This window comes from Protopterus annectens, chromosome 14.part0 (genome assembly GCF_019279795.1).
Source record: "Protopterus annectens isolate FY-2018-M chromosome 14.part0, PAN1.0, whole genome shotgun sequence".
Lineage (NCBI taxonomy): Eukaryota > Metazoa > Chordata > Ceratodontiformes > Protopteridae > Protopterus > Protopterus annectens.
Genome location: NC_056748.1, coordinates 234195511 through 234220844, shown reverse-complemented (window position 1 = coordinate 234220844; position 25334 = coordinate 234195511). Strand labels below are relative to the sequence as shown.

General features: G+C 38.7%; 1 protein-coding gene across 4 annotated transcripts in view; it reads right to left on the bottom strand.

Moving 5' to 3' along the window:
- COL17A1 (collagen type XVII alpha 1 chain) overlaps nucleotides 1-25334 on the bottom strand; it is a 423506-nt gene that overhangs the window by 216973 nt on the left and 181199 nt on the right. For all 4 annotated transcript variants that reach the window (XM_044055953.1, XM_044055955.1, XM_044055956.1 and 1 more), the window contains exons 22-24: nucleotides 21948-22010; nucleotides 16911-17015; nucleotides 5171-5233 (exon numbers count right to left, since the gene is read on the bottom strand). In XM_044055953.1, coding sequence (XP_043911888.1) covers nucleotides 5171-5233; nucleotides 16911-17015; nucleotides 21948-22010 — 231 coding nt within the window. The remainder of the gene's footprint in view (nucleotides 1-5170; nucleotides 5234-16910; nucleotides 17016-21947; nucleotides 22011-25334) is intronic.

Sequence of the window (25334 nt, the reverse complement as noted above, 5' to 3'; positions counted from 1 at the left end):
GCAAAGGTTCAACACAGAGTGAAAAAAGCAGGCATGAGATGTATCTAAGCTACTTTGTAAGAAAAAAAACTGAGAACTTGTAAGTGGTTGGAAATCAAAGCTGCTCAACGATTGACTGGTTGTTTCTAATGTAATATATTTGCTTGGTTCCCATGTGTTGTTGACTCTTACACTTTCTGCACTCGCAAAAGTCATCTGGCTATCATGGATAGTCATACAGTTACCAGCAAACTGCAAAGCAAAGCTTGGTGATTGTTGATATCTAGAAGTAATTAGGGCTTTACTCATACTGTGTCAAGAGTGAAGTTGAGACTGTAGCTGCTGTTAGACCTAAGCATACCAGAAACTAATACATCTTATGGTACAGGTAATGATAACAGACGTAGCTGTCACACTGTAGTTATTTTACCCATATATTGTCCTATTGGGGTGAGAGAGAAACAGAGAGAAAGAGAAAGAGAGACCTCCTGAATCTAGCGCCCAGGCTAATGACATGCTGGACTGAGAAGTGTGGCTGGAAAACACAGCAAAATCACAAATATGTTCATAGGTTCGTAGGTGTGTACTAGGCCAATGGCCCTGGAGCCTTTACAAGCTTAGCCCATAGAAGTGCCCTGGCATCATGTTGCCATTAGTTCCCAGTGCCTTTATCAAGTAGAGCCACTGGAGTGATCCCTGAGGTGAACCTTCTATTTTCCATCCACTCATCAAGATTTCTCTTGAAAAGGGCCAGTGAGGTGCTCTGCTTTACATGTATGGGAAGTCTATTCCAGAGCATAGCAGTCTCTGGGTTATAAACCTGTCCCTCCAGCATATTCTGTTGATTGTGGTAATGAGGTTGAGGTCCCTGGAGTATGTGGTGAGGAGGGATTGGGATTTCTTTAGGTGTACCATTTCTAACAGGGCTGGGTCAAGCATGGCTTTGTAAGTCAAGCAGAGATCGCCTCTTAATAGATGATATGAGATAGAGAAAAGTTGGAGTTGTTTGAGTCTGTCCATGTAGGGCATATGTTTAAGGCCTACGATCCTCTTCGTGAGGTACTTTTGCGGCCTTTCCAGCTGTTGCAGGTGTTTAATGAGGTACATGCCAAATGGGGCATTGTACTCGATGATTGGTCTAATAAGGGAAGAATAGAGAGAGATGATGACCTCTTTCTTCCTGGAAGCAAAACCCTTGGTAATGGGATGTGCCACATAGAATGACTTTCTGACCACAATGGCAATGTGGTGGTTGAAGGAGAGGTTGCTGTCAACCTGTGTCCCCAGATCTCTTATAATGCCTTCAGTGTTCAGTGGGCTCCCATCAATGTGGTAATTAGAACCTGGATTGTTTTATGGAATTAAATTTGATATTTTCTGGTTCTGGAGTCCGTGGCTACAGATTTGTTTAGTACCGTATTTGTGATGCTGTGGCAGTTCAATTTTTGGCGGTGTTGCAGGTTGATTTCCTGACTCATTGCCGTTCAGCGTATTTTTACGCCTTTTTCTACTTCTATTGTATTTTACGCTGTTTTTTTTTAATGTGGTAATTAGTGGGAACTGAGCTTTTCCCAAAGGGGATGACGATGCATTTTTTGGCATTAAGCTTCAGGCCATGGTTTCAACACCAGTCATTGGTCTCAGTGAGGTCTTTCTGAAAGATGTTTACATCACTTGGGGAGTTAATAATGGCTCCCAGCTTGCAATTGTTGGTGAACTTGATCAGCCAGAGTCCCTCTGTGTTGGCCTGGACTTCTGAGAAGTAGATGCCAAACAGGAGTGGACCCAGGACTGGTTCCTGTGGGACTCCACTCATGACTGTTCCGCAGTCTGACTTAGCATCTGCTACTCTCACACTGTGGGTTCTATCTGTGAACCAGTTTGCAACCCACCTAGTGATATAGGTCTTGATGCCTAGTTTGGTGAGTCTATCAGTAATTCCTGAGTAGGGAATAGTATCAAAGGCCTTGGCCAGCTCGAGGTAGGCTGTATGAACTGCCTTGCCCTCATCCACAGCTCTGGTGACTGATTCAAAGAAGTCAACCAGGTTGAGCAGGCATGATCTACCCTTCACAAAACCAAATTACGTGGGATCCAGAGTTTGTAGATTCCCTATATCCTTGTTAATTAGGTCCATGATGATGCACTCCATAGCCTTCCATATCAGACTCATCAGGCTAATGGGTAAATAATTCCCAGGGTCTGTAATCGCTCCCCCTTTATGGAAAGGGATGACTGCAGCAGTGTGCCATTTTGTAGGGGCAAAGCCTGAATTGAGGCTGCGATTGAACAGGGCGCATGGGTGTGGTGCCAGTTCACTTTGTAGTTCATGTAGAACACAGCCAGGGATATTGTAAAGTCCCATGGAAGCTTTATTCTTGGCCTTGGACAATGCAGCTTTAACCTGTGATGCAGTAATGCTGGGTGCCTGGCATTCTTCCGGTATTGTGATTGGTCCTTTGTGGGGGGGAGAAGGGTAAAGTTGGCACTGAATCTGTCGGCCAGTATGTTGGCAATATCTGTTGGCTCAGTATAGGAGGTACCATTGTGCAGTAACTCAGAGCAAATCTGGGTATTGTCATGGAGATTCCTGATATAACTGTAGAAGGCTGTGTGGTTGTTTTTAGTGTCTGCTTCAATTCTGCCTTTATAGCTGGCTTTGGAGGTTTTGATGAGGGATCTCAAGTTTTTGTTGAGGCTAATAAGGGAATTGTTTCAGTCTTGGGACTTCACCTTTTTCTGCAACAGTTTCTTCCTTCTGTTGTAGAGTTTATTAATGGCATGGGACCACCAGACTGGCTTCCTTTTTTTTGGAGTAGAGCGTCTTGGTTCTGTTGGGTATGGCTAGTTCCATTTATTTACTGTATGTACATGTTTGTACAGTGCATTGGTGTATGATTCGGTGGTCATGCACCTATTTTCCATTTGCATGGGTGCCGTGAAGTTAACCACATCTGTTTTTAGGAGCCCAAAGTCAGCTTGCTGGTGGTGTGGGTGAGATGTGGATTTCCATGGTAATTAGTTTGTGGTCGGATCTAACCAGGGAGGAATTGACTGTTGGTGTTGAGCAATGGTTACCCATGTTAATAATAACCAGGTCAAGGATGTTGCTACCTCTAGTGAGAGTAAAAATGAGCTGGTCCAGCCCATTGGAATTAATGAATTCCAGGAAGCATTGCACAAGTGTATTGGTGCATGAGTAGTTTTCCCAGTTGATGGAGGGGTAGTTGAAGTCACTCAGTATGAGAGTGTTGGGTTGGACCCTAATAGTTTCCAGGGTACTTAGGAATGTGGAGTGCGAGTCTTGGGAGATATAATAAAGTATGTCCGCCCACTGCTTAAGGGTGGCCCACAGTTAATTACCTTTAACATATACCTAGGGTCAAGAGGCACTACTTAAAAATGTGACCCTTGTTCCTATTGATTCATTAGTAGGACTGGCTGTAGTTCAAAGATATGAATTTGGAAGGTGTTAAGAAGAATGCCTACAAAGGACAGGACAAGAAGCTAATTCCCTCACCTCCACCACCTCAGCAGAAAGCCACATTCACATTGTTCCCTCAAGGGTACAACAGTGTGAGCTTTTCCATGACTCGTCTGTGGACAGAACAGTCAGCAGAGAAGTGGATCATCAGAGTGCCTAATGGTCTGTGGTGAAATTAATGGTAAATGCTGGAAGCAAGGAAGACACGGTGGGGAAAACTCTGTCTCTAACCAGAAAGGCTACAATAGCTTTAGCTTTTAAGATTTTATTGCTAGAGGTTCTAATGAATATGTGCTGAGGTCTGCCTGAAATCATACAAACACAGTTAGTATAGTTTTCTGCAGCTTAGGAATTATACTAACTTCGAGGCTAAACCACTACATCTTAGAGCCTGCAGATAGTAGTGCTAGTAGCAGCTGAAATTGTGAAGATTTCCTTTTTTTCTCTCTCTCTTAATGTTTCTGAAACATTGTAGATGATTTTTATACTCTTTTATTCAAGTAGCAGACTGTTTATAATATTCAGCATTTCAATTTTTTTTGTGGGCATCATATTTTCAATATAATGTTTTTCCCTGTCCATTATCAATGTATTCTGTATTTAAGGCTAACAGGCATTTGAAAGAACATCAAATCAAACTTTCCTTTCTCATCTCTTATATACTTGTGTGCTGTTCTGGGACTGGGGTAAGAGAATTAACTTCCTAAAATGATGTGTTTAGGTAGGACAGTACAGCACAAGTAATCCACATATATCTATCTATCTATCTACACACACACACACACACACACACACACATATATAAAATGTATGACAGTTCATCAAATTGTCAATTCACCAGGAGTTGGCATATTAACAAGAATGCTTCCATTCCTGATCCAAAAATGTCATAAAGAAAGTGTTTTTGCAGGGGGAATACCCCCCCCCATTCCTCACATGGTGGTCTGCACAACCCATCCCAGCACTCTGAGATCTGTGCAGGAAAGTGGAAACTACCCTATTCTCACTGTTTGTCATCCCAGACACAAACAACCCTGCTAAGTCAGAATTACAAAATCACAGCAGCATTCAACACACAACAGCCCTAAAACACACCACCTCTAAACTACTAACACTCCATAAAAGTGCAAATTGATTAATGTAATATGATTTATACACAGGACAGTTGCTCACCAATGCCATTAATCATCTAGTTGACTAAACTTTAAGTATATCTATACATACACACACACACACACACACATATATATATATATATATATATATATATATATATATATATATATATACACATACATCTGCCACTTATATTACTGCATTGTACAATATTAGTACAATCACAGTACTACACTTTGTAATTGTTTTACATTTGTTTTTCCATGGCTTACTCTGCTGGGATGTGACATCTTTCTATGTTGTACGAATTACTAAAAATACTGTTGCTAGAAAGTAAAATTCACAAATGTTCTATGCAGAAATGCAGTGGCAAAATACAGTTATCTATGTATACATGTCATAATCTTATATTCTAATCAATCCATCATCCACAACCCCTTTTTCCCATTTTGAATATGGGGGTTGAGTGGTCACTTCAAAAGTAACAGTCATCTAGAGCCAGTGTGTTCACACCACTGGGTAAATAGCTCAAATAAAATAGTGAATGAAAACAGCCTGTTAAAGAGAGTAGGACTGATTATTGAATATTACCTTTAAGACCCATTGATCCTGGCTGGCCAGGTGGGCCCATGGGCCCCTGTTCACCTGCAGTACCTAAAAGACAAAATAAAAAATATTATTAATTTCTATTGTTCTTTTACTAGTTTGTACTTCACATTTTATTTGGCTGTCAACAGACGTATAAACTAGTATTATATGAGTTTATATTCAGATAATAATTCAGAAAATGCATTATCTATGTCATGCTATACACATTCATTTTACTTTTGGGGTGATTTCCACTGAACATTCAATAAGTGCATTCCCCAACTCTGAAAAAAGTTAAGTGCAATTTGGTGTATATACATACACACACACACACACACACACACACACACACACACACACACAAAATGGGTGTGGGGACTGCAGTCCCCCTGTGACTATAAGAAATGTATACAGCTCCATAACTGTATATATGTTATAATGCAGAGTCTGGTTTGCCAGATGATATAGACTTCATAAATGATGATGCTCATAACATCCTTCTTGCTGTGTCTTTTGTTTTGCTATTAAAGTTACTTCTTTACTTCAAATGCAGATGTTTCTGAATACTAAAAGTGTGCATCATGAGATCCCCACACTAGGTGGTATACAGTGGCTTGCACCCTACAAAAATGCTTTAAATGTGTAACACTGAGTTTTATACTTTACTGTTATTTCACCTGAATCACAGTTCATTTTTCATAGTTTTTGAGACTTATTTTAGATAAATGAACAGCACAGTGACTCATTTGTAAGAGCGTTTCCTCGGAACTCAAGAATATCCATGAGTCCTGACTTGCAGTCAGTGTTTATGTGGCTCCTATATGTTCTTCCAATGTGCATGTGTTTTACCTTCTGAGTACTCTGGCTTCCAATTGTCTGCATATGCATTACAAGAGATCATTGACTAGTACAATTATTCAGTTAACAACTAAGTCATAACTAACTAAATAAAATAGGCTGAATCAAAGATCCTTTTCAGCTGCAGTCTTTTGCAATACGGACAAAAGAAAATATAACAATGCTAATCAATAACTTTGGTAAAACAGGAAGCCACAATTATTTAAGAATCTCTCACAGAAGTATTTTTTAGAAAAAAGTTTAGACAGCAATGACAACTACTCTGATGCAAGCCGCTGTACACATCAAGGGTTAGAAATAAGTAAAGAAAATGATTGCTATTATTGGGAATTGTATCACATGGGAGAGGAAGTAACAGTGGTTGCAACTGCTGTCAGTATCATATGAGCGAGGAAACATCAGTGATACTAATACCAATGTTAATGTACACTGATTACTACGATACTCACTGCTGCCTGTGCCACATGGACCAACAAACATCAGTGATACTGACTAATACTAATGTTAATGGACACTGATTACTACGATACTCACTGCTGCCTGTGCCACATGGACCAACAAACATCAGTGATACTGACTAATACTAATGTTAATGGACACTGATTACTACGATACTCACTGCTGCCTGTGCCACATGGACCAACAAATAGTGATGCTAACTAATACCAATGTTAATGGACACTGATTACTACACTACTCACTGCTGCCTGTGCCACATGGACCAACAAGCATCAGTGATACTGACTAATACTGATGTTAATGGACACTGATTACTATGATACTCCACTGCTGCCTGTACCACATGGACCAAAAAACATCAGTGATACTGACTAATACCAATGTTAATGGACACTGGTTATCATGATATTCACTGCTTCCTGTGCCACATGGACCTACATACATCTGTGATACTGACTAATACTGATGTTAATGGACACTGATTACTAGGATACTCACAGCTGTCTGTGCCACATGGACCAACACACATCAGTGATACTGACTAATACCACTGTTAATGGATACTAATTACTATGAAACTCACTGCTGCCTGTGCCACATGGACCAACAAACATCAGTGATACTGACTAATACCAATGTTAATGGACACTGATTATCATGATATTCACTGCTTCCTGTGCCACATGGACCTACATACATCTGTGATACTGACTAATACTGATGTTAATGGACACTGATTACTATGATACTCACTGCTGCCTGTGCCACATGGACCAACAAACATCAGTGATACTAATACCAATGTTAATGGACACTGATTATCATGATATTCACTGCTTCCTGTGCCACATGGACCTACATACATCTGTGATACTGACTAATACTGATGTTAATGGACACTGATTACTATGATACTCACTGCTGCCTGTGCCACATGGACCAACACACATCAGTGATACTGACTAATACCAATGTTAATGGACACTGATTACTAGGATACTCACTGCTGCCTCTGCCACATGGACCAACACACATCAGTGATACTGAGTAATACCAATGTTAAAGGACACTAATTACTATGAAACTCACTGCTGCCTGTGTCACATGGACCAACAAACATCAGTGATACTGACTAATACCAGTTTTAATGGACACTGATTTCTGTGATACTCACTGCTGCTTGTGCCACATGGACCAGCAAACAAAAGTGATGCTGATTAATGCCAGCCATCCTCATGAGCTATGAAACAAAGGTGGGAGTAACTGCTATGGCTAAGCCACTCATGTAGCAAATCATTATAGAAGCAATAATCATTGCTGCCATGTGGTCACAAGGAATTTATTTGATGATGGCTGAAAATGAAAGACTACTGGTATTACTGAATACATCACAGAAATCACAAAAAAGAAAAACCCAAAAACTTCACCTTCAGTAAAGTTTATTCTTGCATCATCACAAGTACCATGTGAACAGAAGCTGTGCACACTCTTCACAAGTATCATGTGAACTGCCACTATTCATACTCATCACAAGTATCATGCTACCAGAAGGTATACACACTCATCACTGGTATCATGTGAAATGAAGCCGTGCATATGCTTCACAAGTAATGACTACTCTAACACTAACTTCCTACTGTTCAGTGATGACCTGGCAAAATTTAAAGACCCCATAAACCTTGAGAACACTGCTGCCTCTGAGGAATTCTACAAAACCCTGTACAAGTATGTTAATAGCTGCATAGAGACAGCTGTACCAACCAGGAAGAAGCACAGAACTAACTCAAAAAAACAATCCACCCTGTTGGAATCACAACATCAATAGGCTGTATAACAGAAGGAAGGAAATCATGGCAAAACTAGGAGGTGCAGTACCTATCAGGATAAAAGTACTCTAATCAAACTAAACAAACAACTCAGAGGACAAATAAAGTCTACTAAAGCCAAATCTGAGGTAAATCTGGCCTCTCAGGCCAAAGACAACCACCAGACATTCTTTATGCATGTCTGCAACCTCAAAGGCAATAGACACTTTTGTGCAGAGCTGATTGTTAATTGAGCCACCTATACTGAACCAGAAGAGATAGCAAACCTCCTGGCTGATAAATTCAGCTTTAACTTTACCCGTCTCTCCTCCTCAACATTCCCTCAGGAAATTCCATCAAATATAACTTCCCTTGCTATCACTAGGGAACAGGTCCTTAATGCGCTCTTTAAGTTCAAAAACACTGCATCAGTGAGCCCAGACAATATCCCAGGATGCCTTCTAAACAGCATGAAATATGACCTATCAAGCCCTCTGGATTTGCTATTTAACTGTAGCCTCCAAACAGGCTTCGTACCTTATGAATGGAAAACAGCAGCAGTCATCCCTCTGCACAAAGATGGGCCATCTACACACCCTGGAAGAAACTACAGACCCATAAGTCTCACTAGTCTTTTATGCAAAGCCATGGAACAAAATATCATGGAAATAAATGATCAGTAATGATATAGGAAATCTCCAGACACTAGAGCCAACCCAATTTGGGTTTGTTATGGGTAGGTTATGCCTACTCAACCTGGTGGACTTCTTTGAGATCGTCACCAAATCACTGGAAGAGGACAAAATGTTTCACACTGCCTACCTCAACCTGGCCAAGGCATTTGACACAATATCCTAACTGGGCATTATGAAACAAACTCAAGAGGTTAGGTACAAACCCTTAGAACTGGGGAGTCCACCTCTACAAAGAAGCCAGTCACAAGGACAGTTCCTCAGGGATTTGTCCTGAGATTGTTCCTTTTTGGCATTTACTTCTCTGCAGTCAAGGCCACTGTCAGTGGTCTCTGCCTGCCTAAATTTGCAGATGATTGCAAATTAGGAGCTGTCTTTGAATTTCCCCACTAACACAGATGTTCTACAGGAAGGGCTGACACAGACAAATAACTGGTGTCGGAGGCATGGACTAAAACTAAATGCCAAGAAATGTATGATAGTATACTTTGGGAAGTCATCCACCCCTGGTACCTATCATATTAACAACACACCCCTAACCACTGACCCAGTAGTCAGGGACTTGGGGACACACATTGAGAGTAATCTAGCCTTTGACCACCATGTGTCTAGAGTGCTGAATAAATCATTCTATGTTGTGCATCTTACAAACAAAGGTATGGCATCTAGGTCCAAGGAAGTCATTATTCCACTGTATTTTGCATTCATCAGACATATCATTGAGTGCAATGCCCCCTTTAGTATGTACCTAACTAGGAATATCCAACAATTGGAACATCCACAGAGGGTCCTCACTAATAGAATACAGGGCATAGGTAACATGTTCTATGCAGACCCCCTCAAGGCCCTATCCCTGTATTTTGTCTCCTACAGGCTGTTGCAGGAAGATCTATGCCTGGCATACAAGGCTTTGTAAGACCATACTCTGATGGACCTCCTGCTTATCTGCAAGGCAAACAGCACCATAATTTCCTGTTCTAAAGATATAAACCTTACCTGTGATATAAATAGGACCTGCTGGAGAGAGAGGTGTATATCCCAGAGACTATGCCTTCTTTGAAACAGGCTCCCCATCCATGAGAAGCAAAGACTCTTGTTGTTAACTTATGAACCTGTCAGAAGTACCTTGTGAAGTGAAGCTTTCTACACTCATCACAAGTAAATGCAAACAGAAGCTCTGCACAATCCTTACTAGTGCCATGTGAAATGAAGCTGTGAGTTGTGGAAAACTGATACCTGTGAGAAAAGTCATCCACATGAGCTAAACTGTGCATATTCATCACAAGTGCCATGTGAACAGAATTTTTTCACATTCATCACTAGTACCCTATGATTAAACGCTGTGCACACTGATCACATGTACCATGTGAACAGACATTCTGCACATTCCTCACTAGTACCATATGATTAGCAGCTGTGCGCACTCATTACATGTACCATGTAATCAGAAGTTCTGCACATTCATCACTAGTACCATATGATTAAAAGCTGTGTACACTCATCACATGTACACGTGAACAGAAGTTCTGCACATTCATCACTATTATCATATGATTAGAGCTGTGCACACTCATCACATTTATCATGTGAACAGAAGTTCTTCACATTCATCACTAGTACCATATGATTAGATGCTGTGCATGCTCATCACATGTACCATGTGAACAGAAGTTCTGCACAGTCATCACTAGTACCCTATGATTAGAAGCTGTGCACACTCATCACATGTACCATGTGAACAGAAGTTTGTCATGTTCATCACTAGTACCATATGATTAGACGTTGTGCACACTCATCACATGTACCATGTGAACAGAAGTTTGTCATGTTCATCACTAGTACCATATGATTAGACGTTGTGCGCACTCATCACATGTACCATGTGAACAGAAGTTTGTCATGCTCATCACTAGTACCATATGATTAGATGCTGTGCACACTCATCAAATGTACCATGTGAACAGAAGTTCTGCACATTCATCACTAGTACCCTGTGATTAGAAGCTCTGCACACTCTTCACATGTACCATGTGAACAGAAGTTCTGCACATTCATCACTAGTACCATATGATTAGACACTGTGCACACACTTTAAATGCCTCATAAAGCATATTTCATTTCATCACATTTGCCTGAAGGCAGAAGGAGACAATAAGCCTAGGTAGTCTGCCCTTTAAGTGTGGTGCTTGATATTCATACTCCTTATGAACCCCACAAGAGATACAGAAGTCACTGGCTGTGCATTTTCATCATATACACTATGAGAGACACAGACATCATGACAAGAGTGTGTGTGTGTGTGGGTGTGTGGGTGTGTGGGTATGTGGGTGTGTGGGTGAGTATGTGTGTGTGTGTGTGTGTGTGTGTGTGTGTGTGTGCGCACGCACGTGTGTGTATTCCTCACAGATACCATAAAGGATCTGGTTGTCAGAGGCTGTGTTAGGGTCTCCTACTAAAACTATCAGATGTTTATAAGGTATGTAAAACCTGTTTATCTTACAAATGCTTTGGATTTATTTAGAAATATTATCATTGTTTGTAAAAACAGATTTCTGATCTAATATACTAATATAGCTGTTAATTATTTTCTGAATAAACATTATTAAAAAAGTTAAATTTCCAAGTCCAAATAATTGGTAGAATAGCTTATATGGATACACTATATCTGTGAGAAAAATGATTATAAATTATGTGCAGAAAGGGAAATTGTAATGTTACATGTTTATTCCACACAAAAAATGCAGCTGCACTGTAGTTAAAATGTAATTAGCTAGAATCCGTGCCATTTGTGGATAGCCTCTATCAACATTATTTGTTGCCATATTATTTTTGTTCTTAATTGGTGATGTACTTTATTGCTGTATTTCACTGACAGTATGCCTCTATTTTTTTTGTTAAAGTCTAACTCATGACTGAAAAAGATACGAGTGAATGAATATGCTTATCTGGTTAACAAACCATAAGTAACTACAATGCAGATGTATAGATTTGGTTGCCAAACACAGGTAAGTACTAAGAAGTTTTGTTAACATGTATGCTGCAGTAAACGGTACTGGAAATTTAACTTAATAAGTATAGAGCTTTTTCTGAAGGCTTGGGGAACCCCCACAGGTGTTATGGAAAACTGTTACCTGTGAATAATATCATCCAAGCGGATTACGTGGTGTTATCTTTGACCAAGATTCTTAAAGCTTTGCTTAGTACACATGGTTGTGCAATGCAATCTTAAATGCTAAGCAAGGGGATAAAACCCTCACTGCTCAGCATTGCAGTCATATACAACCAAGCAGTGAAGGTTTTCAGTACTGTATGTGAAGGCAGTAGCCTGTGAGTATGGCCTGGTGCACTGCTCTGTACATGATCTTGTGTAAAATGATGATTCATAAGCAATGTATCAGTACAACAATGTAGAAAATACATACGTGAGTGTGTGTGTGTGTGTGTGTGTGTGTGTGTGTGTGTGTGTATGTATATATCTGTGCCTGTGCATGTGATTGTGTGGATGTGTTTGTATGCCTGCCTGTGTATTAGTGTGGCTGCAAATATATATGCCTATGTATCTGTACTTATGTATATTAGCTTGTTGCCATGCACTGAATGCATGACTGTAAGCTACATTATTGCCAAGTAGTGCAAGTAGCTTTGATGAGCTCCTTGGACTTAACTGTGCTGCTCTGAAGAGTCTGTCTCCTGCCTATGATTTAGTACAACACAAGAGGAAACTGCATTATTTAGGTATTTCCAGAGTACCACTGTGTCATTTTTTTGTTTCATCGTGTGTTTGCTCCACTACAAAACTCTTGCCCTGCCATGCTAATCTTCTGTGAAAGCCTAAGAGTGGTTCTACAAACCAGGAACCAAAAGACCAAAAATGTCCACAAACAAAGAACCAAGTCCAAGATGAAAAGGTTTAATGCATCCAAAAAAACACTGACAATGGCAAGAAACGATACAGCAGTAAAAAACGATTGACCTAGGTTTCGTCCACATTAATACGGACTTCTTCAGAACATTTAAAAATACCCAAAACACCTCTTAAATAGCTTAATGAATGAATGAATACATATCATGTGACTTAATCAATTAAAATGTTAAAACACCCTTTCCAATTAATACAAAAATCTAACCATGTATAAATTTCAACATATAAAAATACTTTAATACATTAAATAATTATATAAAATAAAATATAAATTTAATATATAAATTATATTATAAAATATTATACTTTATTTAAAATCTATATTTTATATATTATATATTATCTATTAGTTCATTAAATTTATGTTTAAAAATGCGTGTTTAAAAATAAGTAATTAAAACATGTAACTATAAATCTTATGTTTACAACTACTAGTAACATTTACTATAATCCTTATACGGAATATAATAAATTAACATCATAAACCTTTGCACTACTATGCCCTACCATTAATATGCTTAAGTTTAAGCACAGGCTTTATAGTGCAATATTCATTTAGACCAGGGAAATTGTGTGCATTTCATTTTAATTGCCATTTTAATTCACTTAAATCCACATCCAAAATTCTACCCTGCTGGTCACAATTTATTTGCTGTAGGACACAAAACTTAAAAGAATGATCATGATGGTCCATTATATGTCTAGCCATAGCATTAGTGGGTTTTTGATGTTTCATATCTAAAAGATGTTCCCTAATCCTCTCTCTAAATAGCCTGCTCGTTTTCCCAACATAGAAGGCCATACATCCAAAACATTTAGCAAGATAAACAACGTTCTTACTATAACAGTTAAAATGTCCATTAATATTTACCTGTTGATTATTAACTTCTAATTTACTCCCAGTCGTTAAAATATATGAACCTAGAGTATATCTCCCACATTTAAAGTTACCAATTTTCTTATTATTAGTAACATTTTTATACAAGGAAAATTTTTCAAAGATTTTTTTAAAAGATAAATCTTTCTTAAACACAATCTTTAGAACATCCATAAATTTAGAACCAACATTCCTATCCATTTGTAAGATTTCCCAATTTTTTTAATATCACCCTTGTAATATAGTCTGAATCATCATTATAAGTTAAAATGTACATCAAAGGAGACTTCCCTGTATCAAAAATAGACCCATACCTTGCAGAATCCACTATTAAACTATCAGAATCTAATATACACTTATAAAAGCCACTTTGTCTCTTTTTCGTGACCTCATGTAATAAATTCATACATAATTCTTCCGGATAGCCTCTATTCAAAAACATAGAAACCATATAGTATAATTCGTCCACAAATTCTTTTTCTTCACTAACCACCCTGGCCGCCTGAACCATCTGGCCCTAAACAATAGCCTTCTTTTGGTGGCCAGGATGCCAACTACTATAGTGAAGATAAGAATTTGAAAAAGTAGGCTTCCTATACATTTTTGATTTTAGCTTACCTGTATCTGATCCATGATTAATCTAACATCCAAATATGTGATAGTGTCTGTATTATATTCATGTGTAAAGTTTAAAAACCAAACTGTTTTATTAATATACTCAATAAAGGCTTCCATAATATTTAAATCACCCTCCAAAATAATAAATATATCATCCAAAAAGCGTGTATGCAGTTTGATATACTTATTAAATTCACTGGTGAATAAAAATTGCTTTTCCCAATATGTCATTATATAACTGGCAAATGTGGGAGCACATGAAGCCACCATAGCCACTCCTTTATTCTGTCTAAAATAATGCCCCTCAAAAAACACAAAATTATTATACAACACTACCTCCATTAACCTGATCATGGTATTAATTTGTTCTTGGTCAAACATCCCTGTTAATCCCAGTTGGTCCTCTAACCATACCAACCCTATGTCTTGTGGGATTGCTGTAAACAAGTTACAAAAATCAACAGTTAAAAATATAATATTACTATTAATGTTAAAACCTTTTAACTGCTCCAAAAAATCCCAAGAGTCTTTAATTATTTGAGGAAAACATTTCAAGCCCTTCTTCATGTGATAATCTAAATACTGACTAATGAAACAAGTTTTACTTTACTTACCATCCACAATAGGTCTAAATTGTACATTATCTAGACCTTTGTGGATTTTAGGAATACCAAAAATTCCACTCACCACTGGATATGGATTACACATAAAATTATATTCATGTTCAGTTATTTCATCCTGGAACAACATATCCTCTAGTAAAATATCCACTTTTTTGTGTGCAATATTAATTTCATTTTTACTAATTTCATCATAATTATCATCCAACAACATAGCCATCATGATACTAATATAATCATTATTATCAACTATCTCAACTCCATTACCTTTATCAGGTTTCATGATGCGTATATTTCCAATTTTTCCTATCGCATCTAGAAGGGCTTGTTTTTCCTTAGTCATATTCACGTATGCTTGCCTCTTATGGTGTCTATAATAATCCCTTATATCCATCTCACACATTTTTTCATAAGTGTATATCATGGGATTTAAAGAGGGATTAAATAAACTTGATTTACGCAATATATCATGTTTGTCCACAGTCTGTGTATTAACATTCCCTTCACAATAAATTCTCAAGTTCATTTTACGTGTAAATAATTTTAATTCTATAAGTGTATCTGCCAATGAGCCTGTTCTGCAAGGAATAAAAGTAAAACTTTTTGAAAAAAGGTTAGCAAACTCTGTATTAAATGGAAAATGAGAATAATTATATAGTTTAAAATCATGTATACTATTTTCGATAATAATAGGATTACATAAAATACCCTGCTGTGTCTGATGTACCATATCCATCTCAAATCCTAATGAATCAAAATCCACTTCCCCACTAATAAACTTAGCAGGACCATCATGTTGTTCGGATATTTGATTAATAATATTTGTGGCTTTCATAGTATCAGCATCCTGAATAATCTCACACACTTGAGTAATACCATATGATTCATTAACAATTCCTATTGGGTCAAGTAAAAAATCTTGATCATTAGTACACACATCATTTTGATCTGTAACACTAACTTCTAAACAAGAAACACAAATCAATTCATTCCTACTTACATTACTCATTAAATACATACTTAAATTCATTAATTCAGAGTCTATTTTGGTAACCGAAAGTCCATTGTCAACTAAACTAAACTTCGTAGCTTTTAATGTCCTGGAATTGATCATAGAATTGTTACTAGTAGGACGATGGTTGATGTCCATTCCATCATTGTCTAAAATATTATAAAAATTGTCATTCTCACCACAGTCATTATAATTCATTTCAAAATTCACGTAAAAAGGGCTTACCGTCTCATTCCCGTAATTATTAACCAGTTGTTTATGACAAACGGGCTTACCCAATGCATCAACCACTTCACTCCCTTTATTATTAGCATATGTTTGCCTTGTGGGGCTGTTAATGTTTCTCAAATAACTGATGTTTAATAATTATATTTTAGATGTTTTACCACTCAATGAGTTGTGGTTCTTCTAAGGTGTGTTGCAGATGTACAAGCCGTGTAAACTATGAAGGTATAGAAATTAGGCCAGTTGCCCCAATTAAAAAAACATTCCAAGAAAAGGTGAAAAAAGCCACAGTGTTTTCTCTGAAACTATTAAAGCAAGTTTTATAGATAACTATGCATTATGAGCAGTAAACATAACACTTCAGCAAGAAAGGCTGTTTAGAGCTAAAAGAGTATGAATTAAGGGTTAATAGAGATCTTCAGTACTTCACAGTTCTTTCAGGAGATAAATAAAAATTAAACTGTAGTATTTTTTGTGCCAACACTGTAGCTGAATTTTCCTTTTATTTCCCATTATGTACCATATGTTTAAAAATAATGAGTTTCATGAGTGTAGTTTCAGTCTATCTTATACTTGAACATTCCGTATCACATTAAAGGTCAGAGGTCAAGAATTTCAAGCAAGGGCATTGACAGCCGCTGTTTTTCCTTCTTACCTTTATCTCCTTTTTCACCAACTCCAGGAGGCCCAGGTTCACCTCGAGGCCCAGGAAGTCCATCACGTCCTCTTGGTCCCATGAGCCCCTCTGCTCCATGATCCCCTAAAACATAAACAAGCAGTAATGAACTCAGGGAGTAGAAAAAAACACTTTTTTGAACTATTTTGTATGTAGGCACAGATGTGGCACTCCAAAAATCATCTCAAACAGTACTAATTGCAGACTTTGAATACCTACCAGTAGCTAAGTCAACCAAGCTTTACCAAGCTGAACCCCCTCTTCATTTGCTTTCCCCTTAGACTCATAATAAATATAAAAACATAAACAAAATCTGCCTCACAGTCTCTTGAGTGTGCCAAACATTAACGTTAGCACTTTAGATGTCAAGTGCCTCTTTTGCTTTTTTTATCCTTACTCTTTCATATAATTTTTGAACATAAATACCATATTAGGGTCAGCAATATTCTGTGGTAAAGACCATATCCTCTCCACACTTTCAGTGAAGAACTACCTTTTCCTCGTCACTCATGAATATAACCTCTTCTCATCTAAGATGGCGCCTTCTTACGTTTTTGTCATAAACTTTGTAACTCCTTCAGTGTATGATTCCATTTGTATCAACCTTATTTACTTCTTTTTAACTACTAAATCCTAGAACCAAAATTAACTGTCACCTTTTTTTTTTTACAGGGAATACGTACCCAGCAGTCTCACAGACTATTAGAAAACATTTTCATCTCTAGCTTTAGTGAAATCTAAGACCTTTGCTTTCATGTTGATTATACTACTAAGTTTTTGGTGATATTTATTTACATATATATATATATTAAGATTGTGGTTAACGAAGAGATAGTAGAAGGGTTTGGATCACCATCCCAACAAAACAAGTTCCCCAACAAAGCCTGACTCTCAAGTCTTTGAAGAACATCCAATTGCTCACAAAAAAAAAAAAAAAAAAAAAAATTGTCGAACTATGTGACTCATCACAAAAATATAACTTCAAAGTCTTTTCCAGGGCAGGGGGTAAACCTTCCACATACTCGCCACAGTACCTTACTTTTATATACCAAGTCCACACTCAGAAAAAAACTGCGAGGAAAAGAAAAGAGAAAAGTATCTGGAAAGGGGAGCAACACTACAGTGTTCTTGTTGCAACATTAAAACATGAAGAACAATGTTGAGGGCACTTAAATCAGTACACTGTAGTCTGACAAACTGGTAATCAGGTTACATTTCATCAACATGTACGGAGGCAATACAGCATTAATTATGTCTTTTCTACCATCATTTTTCTTAACCATACTGAGGCTACACCTCACAGACAAAGTGGACACAGACCTAATGCCCTTGGAATAGTACTGGAGCCCTCAGATTATCACAGTAGTTAAACTGTTAAAAGCAATGAAAAATATAACACATTTTAAAAGAAAATTATGCTAGACTTTGCTAGAATTGGTGGCTCCACATACATGCTAGCTTTTTCTTGTACAACTGTACCTCTAGATGTCAAAATATGGGCAGTGACTCTAGACTATTGGTTCAGGTTGTCACAAAGGCAGCAAAGTGGGTATTAAACACACTGTACAGATGGTGTTTTCCAGGTTAAAATATAACAAATGACAAATTATTCAGAAAAATTCAAATGTGACTGTTAATAAATTTGTGAGACTCAGAGCTTGTGTAACAGAGAATGAGATAACTGGTAGTTACATAACAGGCGCAAGCAAGGGGGTCCCCTCCTTAGTTTCTATCTCTCAGCATTTACACTTACATATAAATAACTGCAGACCATCTGAATGTTAGACATGGGGATTTTGCAGCAAAAAAGGATGGGTATTTTTTTTTCATATTTGTTTATCTCCCCCAGCCTTGGGTGACAAGATGGATTCCAACTGATTGCCTATGCAGCCTTTCCTCTTACACGAATGAAGATTAGGTAGTGAGGTCATATTTATGATGACATAGCATGCGCTGTGGATCTGAGAGGCAATTTATCCAGCCCCCTGGACTGCTAGATGAAATACAGACACTGCAAGCAGAAACTCTCCCTGTGGGATGGGGCCACCACAGAAGGCAGGTGTAAAGACATGCATGTCTGAAGCTTCCAGAGCTTTCCAAACTCAAATGGGTAAACAAGCACAAGTTAATACAATTAATACAAAAGCACATGTAATGAAATTACAATGAAATAACAATATGAAGTTAATCTGCTATTTTTAGACAACTTGATATACCCCTGGTCTATGGATAGCTATGTTTGTATACAGGGGTGTAGCAAGCAATTTCCATTTTAGGTTCATAGGTTGGTACTAGGCTATCAGCCCTAGGGCTTATACAAGCCTAGCCATAACAATTCCCTACCTATTTCTTCCCACAATATTTACTTCCCTGGACGCCTGTCTAGCAGGGTGACTGACGTGATCCCCAGTGTAAATTTCCTATCTCCCATCCAGTCATCAAAGTTCCTTTTAAAGAGGGCCAAGGATGCGCTCTGCTTGACCTGTATGGGCAGTCTATTCCAGAGAATGGGGAGTCTCTGGGTCAGGAACGTATCCCTCCAGAATGTCTTGTTTATTGTGATGACAAGGTTTAGGTCCCTGGAGCGTGTGCCTCTGATGGATTGGGGATTTCTTTAAGTGCAGCATGTCTAACAGCTCTGGGTTTGACATGGCCTTGAATGTTAAGCAGAGATCGCCTCTGAGTAGACGATATGCGACAGAGTATAGCTGGAGTTCTTTTAGTCGGTCAGCATAGGGCATCTCCTTTAGGCCTGAGATTCTTTTAGTGAGGTGTTTCTGCAGCCTTTCCAGTTGTTGCAGATGTCTTGTGAGGTACATACCAAATGGGGCATTGTACTCTATGATGGGTCTAATGAGGGATGAGTACAGTGGGACAATGACCTCCTTTTTTCTGGATGAAAAGCCCTTAGTGATGATGTGTGCTACATAGAAGGGCTTCCTGACTGTTGTGGTGATGTGGTTATTGAAGGTGAGACCACTGTCCACCTGTGCTCCTAAGTCTCTTATCACATTTTTGGTGTTTAGTGTACTGCCACCTATGTGGTAATTCATGGATACATGTTTTTTCCCAAAGGGGATAACTATACACTTCTTGGCATTGAGCTTGAGCCCATGGCTCTGGCACCAAGCATCTGTTTCTGTAAGGCCCTTTTGTAGAATATCCACATAATTTGGGGATTCAGTAATGGCTCCCAGTTTGCAGTCATTTGTTAGCCAGAGGACTGAACCCTGAGGTACTCCACTTGTCACTTGTCTGGAGCTGGATTTGGAGTCGGCTACTTTTACAGTGTGGGTTTAGTCAGTAAGCCAGTTTGCAACCCATTGAGTGACATAGGGATTTATGCCCAGCTTAGTAAGTTTATCTATGATTCCAGAGTAGGGGGTGGTGTTGAAGGCCTTGGCGAGGACAAGATAGGCTATGTGGACTGCCTTACCCTCATCCATGGCTCTAGTGACTGATTCAAAGAAGTCATTCAGTTTCAAGAGACACGATCGGTCCTTCATGAACCCAAACTGGGTGGGGTCCAGTGTTTGAAGGTTGCCAGTGTCTTTGTTTATAAGTTCCATGATAATACATTCCATGGCATTGCAGATCAGGTTTGTTAGACTGATGGGATGGTAGTTCCCAGCATCCAAGGTGGATTTCCCCCCTTGTGGAGTGGGATAACTGTAGCTGTGCACCACTCAGTGGGCATGAAGCCTGAGGTGAGGCTATGATTAAACACGACACTTAGGTGAGGTGCCAGTTCATTCTGTAGTTCATGCAGTACACAGCCTGGGATGTTGTCTGGTCCCATGAATGCTGTATTCTTAGCTTTGGAGAGTGCAGTTTTTACCTGTGTGGCCGTGATTACCGGAATTTGGCCATCTTTCTTTATTGAAATTGGCCCTTTAGGGGGTGTGAGGGGGGTAAAGTTGGCACTGAATCGATCTGCCAGGATATTGGCAATGTCCTTGGGATCAGTATATTTAATGCCATTCTGTTGTAGCTCAGAGCAGATCTAAACATTGCCATTTAGATTCTTGACATAGCTATAGAATGTCTTGTGGTTATCTTTGGAATCTTTGGCGATTTTATTTTTGTAACTAGCTTTGGAGGATTTTATGAGGGATTTCAGCTTCTTACTGAGGCTGGTAAGGGAGTTTTTTGCATCCTGGGATTTTCCTCTTTTCTGCAACAATTTCTTCTTTCTGTTGTATAGTTTGTTTATGATAGGGGACCATCAGGTTGGCTTTCATTTTTTGGAGGAGACCGTCTTGGTTCTATTTGGGATGGCATGATTCATGCACGAGTGGATGTGCTCGTACAGTGTTTAGTGTAGGATTCGGCAGTCGAACTTTCAGTTCCCTTCTGCATGGGTGTCATGAAGTTTGTCACATCTGACTTGGGTAGCATGAAGCTGGCCTTGGAGAAGTTTTTACAGATATTTCCTTACTGGGTGGGGGTGGGGGTGGTATGTGGATGTCAAAGGTGATTAGCTTATGGTCAGACCTAACCAACGAGGGGTGACCACTGGTGTGGAGTATCGATTTCCCATGTTGGTAATGACCAGGTCCAGGAGCCCCTGGTGGGACTATGAATTAGTTGATCCAGGTCATTGGAATTTATAAATTCCAAGAACCATTGGGCAAAGGTGTTGGTACACGAGTACGCACAAGCTCTTTGTGCTACCCCCTTGAAGACCTATCACTTAAAAATGGACACATCTCTCAAAATGCTGCCCCCCCACAATCATTTAATAAATGTAAGTAGCATTTTCAGCTCTTCCCCCTAAAATTATTAAAATATTGTTTTTAGATTAGCAATATTGCATCTGTTGTTAAAGCCAGTTATTTAGACAGTTGTGCACATAATATGACCTGAAAAACGGCATGTTGATATGATGCCCAGAAAATAAATGTACTCAGTAGAGTGCAAAGAGTATGCCTGGCTTCACCCTTGTTTGTATACCAAGTTACATCATCTTTTTTTGTCTTTTTAACTATAAAAAAACACAAAAACAGAACATCTTACCAGTGCTGCCCTTCTGTCCTTTAGGCCCTTCTGGCCCTGCATGTCCTTGATTTCCTGGGAGACCTTAGGAAAGGTAAAAGTAAAACTGACTTAATGGGTGTGAGAACAAGTGGACAAAATATAATTTAAAACAGATACTAAATCACGGAAAAATATTATTGATTCAGTCATCCCATATTTTCCTGTCACACTTTTTATATCTATTTAATAAGGTTGAATATATTGTTGCAACAGAGTTATTTACAATGCAGGTATAGTTTTGTTTTGTCTTTTTGCATTATATAGTGCGCATGCAATCACAGTGTAGACCAGTATACATTTATAAATAATCACTCAATCAATAAATAAATACATAAATGCATAAATACATGCATAAATAAATAAATAAGGTTGGTAGATATATAGTAGATACCAAATGTAAATGTGATTTGTGTGCATATTTGGATTAATGAAAAGGGACTGGAAAATCAACTCACCGTAAATGATGACTGATTCGATTATTTACATTATTAACAATACAGCTGAAAAATATTAATTAAAAATAGGAGTGCAATCTATTTCTGATCCTTAACTCCAGAGGAAGGAAGAAGGGGTTGGACACATGCCAGATATGATAGGATTTACAACAACAAAGGAAATTAGTTTATTTTTTGGAGATGGAGGATGCAGGACTATATTGGATCACTGTTGGGGTTCTTCTGATATACTTAGCATGGCACAATTCTGAATATTCTCTAGGTTCAGTGTGCAGGTATGACTGTACCCCCTATCAATGCATGTTATGATGTTCTGGCACTGCTACAGATCAGATCTTGAGTCAAATGTACGTCATTGGAAAGATCCTCTATTTACTACCTAAACCTCTGAAACATTAAATCTTGTGATTCTCAGCTCAGAAACCAGGATGAGTGCTGACATCATTTGCAATATCTGTGAGAGGCAGGTGATGTTAAGAACTGCTGTAAAGTGCGAACACTTCCTCCTGTTCACACAGAGGATGAGGCACTAAAATCTAGAGGAGTACATCAGGTCACTGAATATGGCATCCTTGGAGGTCAGCCAAAAAAGAAACAAGCAGAAGGGGATTTCTGTAGTGTGGCAAAGTCCTGATCTGCCACATATTATGAACATAACCTGTTTAATGGTGTAGCCCCAACATTATGTAGTGGTTAAAACAGCTTAGGAAACAGGACACCAAAAAAATACATCAATGCACTTGATTCTTAGAAACTGCAGCATGACATGATACAGATGGAAGGCTTGAGGTTATTAAAGATGGAATGTTCATCACATCTAAACACCTTAAAGTGCTGTCAGGGAGTGTCATGTGTGTAGCACCAAGGATACCATCACTGCCAATGGCCCATTCAAGTTTCAAGTCAGCAAGTGGTCATAAGTAATCATGGTACTGGCCGCTGCCTTCAAGGCCAAGAAACAGATGCATACAGAAACAAATCTTTTCCATACAGTGGAGCATCCCTTCATTACTATTCCAAAGTGCTGTACATAGAATGGCAAACTCCACAAGATTCTCAATAGCAATTGCTCATGTGATTGTGTGCCCGAGTCATATAGATGGGAGGAGTTATGGGACCCATAAGACAGGTATCCACCAAAACTTCCACTTTCACTGAGATGGTTACCTGTTCCTTGCATGTCACTCTCTCTTTCTCTCTCATCTCCTACTGGATCCAGTTCATATCCACAATCAGTGGATGACAAAAGTAAGAGAGGTGTACTCATGACAGCCATGTTATGGTGCAATGCAACCTGTTTATCAGCAATAACTTCCCACATTCAGTGTCTGGAGCATGACCATGACCAGCCATGCTGAGACAGTATTTAATGTTCACTATTAAAACTCAGGCTTGGAAAGTCTACTATTAATTTTCTAACCCCCTGCCCCTCAAGTTAAAGAATGATCTCATGGTTCTTCCCATGTCAGCTAGGCAGAATTTTGCACCTGACACATTAGTGGTGTATACAGTGTTTTATGTGTGTCAGGTCAGTCTTTGGGGTGCATAGACTGACAAGCATGCAGGTCCCCACACAGGCTCGAACTGACATGGCACAGCCTCCAACATGCCCATCCTGCATGCCAATGCACCATTCCTTGCCACTGGCGTGGTTGTGGAATTGTTTTCATTTCAATAAACACAGTTTTGGATTATTTTCATCTTCCCTCCAACTGCGCTTTATTTGAATTACTGGTTGATTTCGTGCAGTGGTTACAGTTCTTTTTTTTTACATATGTTTTACCAGCATCCCAGGATCACTGACAAGTCTGGGCTGGCAGAAGAGTTGGCTTAATTTTGTAGGTTGAAGTGACCAGTGGCCAGCTCTCCTATCCTCAGGATAGGGAGTAGTGAGAAGATGACATCAAGGCAACATTTATTACTATTATAAAACTAATCAACCTGTTATAAGACATTTGCTAGGATTTTATTGTTTCACCAGTGTGGGTGACATATCTCTTCTGAGTATTATTTCCCTAAAGCCTGTTAGATGTTATTGAAGTTGATGTTTTTCAGAAACTTTGCAATTTATCAATGAATATCACTGAAAATGTGGTTTCCTGAAGCCAAAATGTTGAAATATACACTGGCTGAAAAATTAAGTTCTTCAAAATTCTTACACACACACGCACGCGCACACATATAAATGTACGTGTGTGTATGCATGTATGTAGATGTATGTATGTATTTATATTTATAGGAATGTATTCTCCTCATGCTACTAACTACAACACCCTAAAACTGTCCTAGTTGTTCCCCACTGGGGGGAGAGCCAACCAGAGGTGTCATTGTGTAGGCTACAGCAAAGACAGATTATTCCCAAGTCCTTACCATCAGGGAGGAGAGTAAGCTTCTACTTAGGATCCTAACACTGATAGGCAGCCAGTAATGCATGCTCACTTCTATTATTGGCTGACCTCCAGCTAGCTGTGTACTTCTTGGTACACCCACATTCACATAGTGACCCATATTACTGCTGAATATGACCTTTGCCACTGTTTGAGGTCAGTGCAGCAAGGGGTTCATTTACCTACTTACCCAAAGAAAGTTAAGCCAGTAACAGCCTCTCATTCCATTTCCTCTCATCAGCTCCTCAAGACCCAGTTTGCTATTCCCTCCTAGCTCATCTGGGTCATAATCTGAGCTTTTTTGCTCTGAACCCTAGAAATAAGATCTACACACACTATCCCTTCAAGTGCTATAGTCTTTATATATATATATATATATATATATATATATATATATATATATATATGCAAGTTGGCAAGCAGGGAAAATTTGTTCATATCTGCTCCTATCCATCCCACACATGCTCACAGCTAAATCTTTGAAGTATTCAGAAACAATGTTTTATGAATACTTCATCTTTGTT